The sequence below is a fragment of the Eurypyga helias genome, unplaced genomic scaffold (assembly GCF_000690775.1).
Source record: "Eurypyga helias isolate BGI_N326 unplaced genomic scaffold, ASM69077v1 scaffold37810, whole genome shotgun sequence".
NCBI lineage: Eukaryota > Metazoa > Chordata > Aves > Eurypygiformes > Eurypygidae > Eurypyga > Eurypyga helias.
Window position 1 is genome coordinate 1 of NW_010224458.1, and position 6,001 is coordinate 6,001.

General features: G+C 61.7%; 1 protein-coding gene across 1 annotated transcript; it reads right to left on the reverse strand.

The window, feature by feature from the left end:
* Positions 1 to 6: 6 nt before the first annotated feature.
* On the reverse strand, positions 7 to 3,908 carry LOC104517024 (SH2 domain-containing protein 3C-like; the record flags this gene model as incomplete). The annotated part of the gene is made up of 5 exons (XM_010161564.1): positions 7 to 38; positions 257 to 828; positions 1,203 to 1,327; positions 3,062 to 3,510; positions 3,780 to 3,908. Coding segments are annotated over 5 exons (1,307 nt in total), but the record flags the coding sequence as incomplete, so codon positions are not given.
* Between the last annotated feature and the right edge of the window lie 2,093 nt (positions 3,909 to 6,001).

A 6,001-nucleotide genomic window follows, 5' to 3' on the forward strand; every position in this document is an offset into this window, starting at 1 on the left:
CGCTGCATCTCCACCGTCACACCCAATATCCGGGCGACCTGGCAAGAAAGGCAAGAGCTCATCAGACCTTTGTTAATTGGGGAGAGGGTGAAGCATCCTCGGGCAGCCTCTTGCCCCCAGCCCAGCCCCTGCCTGCCTCGGCTGACACAGCGTGGCAGAGCCCAGCGGGATGCTCCAATGCTCGGGGGTGCTCAGATCAGCCTGGAGCGATCGGAGCGTCGCGGTGCCTGTCCCTCCCGCCTGGCCCCGGCCGTACCAGGCAGTCCAAAAAAAATTTGGCCAGCGTCTTCACGTCCACCTCTGCCAGCAGCTCTTTGACCTTCTTGAGCACGGCCATCTCCAGAGGTTTGTTCTCCAGGGGGATTAGCAAGGACTGGAAGGCTGCAGGGTTGAAGGAGGAGGTCATCTCCATGGTGGGGGGCACAAAGCCCACAAAGTCCAGCTCTCCTTTCAGCCTCTGCCCTGCCTCTGCTTCCCCGGAGCCCTTCTCCACAGTCCCTCTCTGTCCTTCCTCCACCTTTAGCCTCTCCACGTAGCTCTTTGTTGGCGGCTGCTTGGTGTCACGAGCTGGCCGGTCTCTGCTGACGGGCGAGGTGGGGTGGAGCTGGTAGTAATGCCCCGTGTCCGGGTCGCTGTAGCTGTTCACAGAGGGAGAGGGGGAGGCACGGGCATAGCCGTGGCAGGGAGTGGAGTGGGTGCTGTGGGCAGGGTCTGGCAGAGGTTTGCTGTTGGTCCCCGGGCACAGCTGGGGCTCGCTGGACCTTCTTATGACTGGAGAGGCCGGGACAATCCCAGTGGCTTGGCAGGCATGTGGCTTTAGCCGTGTAACTGCAGGGAGCAGAGGAGACCCTGTGTCAGAACCTGGAGATACCTACACGCCTAGGGACCACGGACGCGGTAGCCCGGGGACGCGGAGCTCGGGGAAAGCCGTGCTGCCCAAATGGACTCTGCCGGTCCCAGGACAGTGGCACAGGATGTGGCTGAGGACTGGCCAAGGTCCCGCGCTCAGTGCAAGCCCTTGGTCAGGACAGGTTTCTCTGCTGTGCAGAGCCAGACAGGGTTTTGCTAGCAGGCAGTGATGCACAGGCTCGTCTTTACAGCCAGCTCCGTCCCCCTCTCCACATCCCTGCATCCCACCCGTGCCAAGCCCAGCCTGACCCCCGTCCCCACCATCCCCAGAGGGACGGAGGGGCAATGCCTACCCGTGCTGTAGGCGGGCGACGCTGGGTTCTCGGAGATGGGGGACATCGGGGAGTGCAGGTCTTGGATCTGGTCCACGCTGACGGCGCAGTTGCGAATGATGTCTCTGTGGTGGGGCAGGGACACGCTGGGGAGGGGGAAGATGGGGCAGGTTAGTCCCTGCACGCAGGGCCCAGACAAGGGCAGAGGGGCTGGGATGAGGGTTTGCTGCCCCATCACCTCCCCTGGGGTCATCACCTCCTTCCATAACGAGCTGAACCCGTGACGAGCTCAGGTGGAGCCGTGAGCTGAGTCCCCACAGGCAGCTGGGAGCAGAAGGGGTCAGAACCTCTATAGGGCAGAAAGAGCCCAGCCTCTGGGGAGGTTGGTCACGTGGAGCAGGGGAGAGGGATGCTATGATGCCAAGGTAAGATTGCTTGGCTCTAGGGGCCTGTGGGGAAGCAGCTCTGGCAAAGAAGTCATGGGAAGTCGTTTTCTGGTGTTGTGCTCCAGGGTGGTACCTGACACTGCGTGTGTTACTCTCATTTCCACCTGAGAGCTGTCTCGGGATGGTCAGGTGAGCTTTGCTCCAAGCCAAAGCTTATGAGAGGTGGGAAGTGCCTGGAAGCTGGACTCAGAGCCCAGCAGGTCCCCGGTGGAGGCCCTGAGGTCCCTGGGTTGGTGAGTTGCAGTGCGTGCGCTCCGGGAGCGGCAGAGCGAGCAGGGGGTGCTGGGCTGGTGGGGCCTGACGCAGACACTGTGTGTCAACGATGCCGTGTCTGGGGGGGCTGAGTGCGGGGAGGGCTGCAGGGAGACACGGCAGGTAACTCCCTGCCCTCCCTGACACGGGTGAGGGCTGGGCTGCCGTGATGTGTTCGGTCTTAGCACCGTCCTCTGTGGTGGGAGGAGGATGGAAGAGCAGTGGTGGTGATAAGGGGTTTGGGGAAAATAGGAGTGGTGAGGAAAGACTGATGGATCTGGGCTCTTCTTCTGGAAACACATATGCTCTCCTGGAAGTCTGAGTGTTTTCCTTTTCCCTGCCATAACAGTTGGTTGTCTGTTTTCTGCTGGCACGTTCTCACCCTGCCCTTGGGCTGAGAAGGTCGGGGCGGTGAGAAAGTGGTTTGATGACAGACTGTGTCCTGCTGGGGGGGCAGGAGTAGGTGGGCTCCCCCTCAGCTGCTGCTTGTGAGGATGTGTGTGGCTCTGCCTGCCCTGCCAGGCTCTGGGCAGCCTGGGGCTGCTGGAAGCAAGCTGTGAAAAGATCTCCTTCCCCACCTCCAGAGAAGCTGAACTTCTCCAAGGTTAACGTAAGCAGAGCAGCCACACAGAGGCTGTGATTTAGGGGCTGTACAGACCCCCATCAGCACAGCTCCATCAGTCTCCTGCCTATCAGGATTTCAGCTCTGCTGGGTAACTCCTTGCAAATGCTCTGTCTGAACAGAGAGGCTTAAAATCTAAAAGGGTCCTTCATCAAAAAAAGCCCTTTTGGTGGCTGGGACTGGCTCTCCCCTTGCATCTGCCTGGGAAAGCTCATCTCCCTGGCTCTGACAAGCCCCAACACGCTGGTAATCCTGCACTGGATGATTGTAGAACACTCTCTGGCTTCTGGCCTGCAATGCTAAAGTTGTGTCTGCTCACGGGGTGTCTGCTGTGGTAGCTCAGCATGGCTGGCAGGCGCCTCGGAGAAAACCCCAGTCCCAGTCGGGTGATGGTTCCTCCCCCCGTACCTTTACTGGTCTCTCTCCGCACCTGAGCGGGGACAGTTTCCATCCCCAAGCCCCTGCCCCACACCCAGGGAGTGGGGACCAAGCGTGGCCCTGCCTCTTTCCCAGGGGCTGCTCCTCTGCCTACCCGAGCCAGGAAGGGCCTGCATGCTCACCTGGTCGGGCACCCCTCAGCCCTGGTGATCTTGTCTGCTGTCAGGCCGTCTGTCATGGTGATGCTCCTCCTCTTGATGTGCCCCCCTTTCTGGGTGGCGGGGCTGTGGGATCCCCCATGCTTGCCGTTGGCCAGCCCGTAGCTGGCTTCCAGGTAGCGCAGCGGGAAGGTGCGGTTGATGGGGCAGTAGACGATGGCTCCGCTCTGCTCAGAGATGGCCTTGCGGTTGCCCACGTAGAAGCGGACGAGGGCAGGCACGTTGTCAAAGCTCTCCTGCTCAAAGAGGTACTGGACGCGGGTATGGCCCTCGCTGGACTTGACCGTCACCTTGTTGATCTTGAAGTGGAGGGGCTCGTTGCGCCAGCGACACGTCAGCACGTAGTCACCCAGGCTGGTGAGCGAGTCGCGGATGAGGAAGTCGCCATTCCGCTGCACGAGGCTCTCCGACACCTGGCAGGGGACAGGGCAGTGGCTCAGGCACAGCCGTGCTGGATGGACCAGGGGGCATGGGTGGCTGGGGCTGGCTTGTTCCCCTTGCCCCTGGTTCTGAGCTGCAGGAGGGCATTTCTCGTGGCAAAACCAGGCAGCTCGGAGCTAGTGAAGCCCTTGCTCAGAGGCTTCCCAGAGGGACAGGCTGGGGGTCCTGCACGGCCTCAGGGTTCTCTCACCGAGCAGCCCAAGCACAGGGTGCCCAGAGCCATCCCCCCTCCCCTCCTCACCTCCCGGGGGATGCGGCCGTGGTACCAAGCGTGGCTGCGCAGGTCGGTGCTGCTCAGCTTCAGCTCCTCTTCCAGCTCCTTATGAAGCTTCTCCGGTGACGAGTCGAGGATGTATTTCTCCTTGGAAAACTGTACAGGGGAGGAGAGAGTGTCAGGCAGTGCAGGGCCAGGGGAGGGAAGAGCTGACCCCGGGATGGGCTGGCAGGGTCCCCATGTGAGGACCGTGGGACCCTCCGTGGCACTGGTGATGCCACCTGCCAGGAGCAGACCTGTGCCCAGGGGAATGGGAACTCAGGGCTGCCTGTGAGGGTCAACGTTTGTGGCAAAGGATGCAGGAAATGTGCCTGCTGATGGTCAGGTCCTGCTCCCAGGAGCACTCGGAAGGTCTCCTGGTGGCATGTCCCCATTGTGCCTGACCACCCTGTCCCCAGTGTTCTGCCCCTCTGCCTCAGCTCAGAGCAAACCTGCCCCAGCTCCCTCTCCAACATCTCCAGGGCTGAAACACCATGGGAAGGGCTCTTCTAGGAGGAAATCTAAGTTATTCCTCCTCCTTGAAACATCCACCATGGTCCCTCCTCCAAAGGGTTAACTCGCAGCGTTGAGCCTGATGGTGGCATGAATAGTAATGACAAATGTACAGGGAACCTTCTGCATCGAAATTAGCTTTTACCAGCACTGGTGCACCTGAGCCTGGAGGATGCCGTTTACCCCCTCCCCTCCCCCTGGAGAGATAAGGGATGGCGTCATGTCTCCTGTCCACTGGAGCCGGCCGTGAGCACGGGCTCGGCGTTCCCGTGTGCTCTGCACACAAGGCTGGGCACCCCCTGGGTGTCGCGGTGGCTTTGAGCTGGGTCCCGCTGGGGAGCCAACACCACTGCCCTGGCAGCGTTGCATGGGGCAGGGCCTGGGAGCCAGGACTCCGGGGTGACCCCCCATCCCAGATGTGTGCCACTGCCACAGACCCGGGGAGCTTGGATGGGGCTACGGGGGTGTCCCGTTCACTGCTCCCTTGGGCGAGGGCGGCTTGGCAGGGTGGCAGTGCTGGCGTAAGGAGGCACCGTGGGCTGGCCCAGCGCCTGGGGGCTTCTTAGGGCAGGATGCTGCTGGCATCTCGGGGGACAGGCACGGGATTGAGACCCCACTGACGCAGCTCCGGCACTACTGGCGGAGCGGGCTGGCACTCGTGGTTGGTTGCCCAGAGCACTGGGGGCTGCAGCCCCATGCCAACACACTGGGGACCAGCCCTGGAGCAGACTCCTTTCCCAGCACCCCATCCTCTGCATCCTGTATCAATTCCTTCTGCTCCTCTTGCAGTTGTGAGCAGGGGAAGGCGTAGAGCACTGCGCTGCTCTCCTGCCTTGTATCTGCTCCTCTCGGGGTGATCCTGGGACCCCACTGAGTCCCTCGGCAGGAGCCTGACCCCACGTTCCCCCTTCCCTGGGGGAGATGCTCCATCCCCCATGGCAGCTGCATTGATCAGCCAAGTCAGGCAGCGATGCCGTCCCAGGGACCTCACTCCAGGCTGAGGAGAGGGAATGACTGGGGTCTGCAAAGGGCCTGTGTGATGGACATGCGCTCCAGGGCTTGCCCTCACCAGCCTGGACCTGTCCCTGATCCTCCCTTCCCAACTTCCATTGAGTCAAAACACGATGGGACAGTGGAAGCAGCCTGTGAAAGCAGTACAGCCTGAACTCGGACTTGCTCATCTGACCGTGTTTACACTCCCCACGAGAGGCTCCTGTCACTGGAACCACAGGGACCTGAACCAGGAGACACGTGGGTTGTCCCCTCCTGACCCAGGGTCGCGGGGAGCTGAGCACTCGCTGCTGCGCAGGGGCCCTCACAGAGACAAAGCCACCCGGTGCTGCTGAAACCTATTAAAAATAAATGGTAGCCGGCGGATGTTGCCGAGGTCCGGCTGCCTCCCGGGGGGCCGAGGCCGAGCAGATGCCGTTTCCATGACAACCCATCCGCTGTCACCAGCGGACAAGGACGGCGGTGGGGGACCCTTGGCTGTGGCACCCTTCCTGCGGCACGGCTCACCCCAAACTCCGGGGCAGGATGGGACCCCCTGGGAACCTCTCCTGTCTGCATAGGCTAAAGCTGTCAGAGCCAAGCCGGGAGCGCTTTTGGAGCTGGTGCTCTCCCCGCCGCCCCTGGAGCGGGGATTAGTGCCTGTTCTGTTCAGCGCTGTACATCTGGGTTTTCCCCCAAATCCTTCC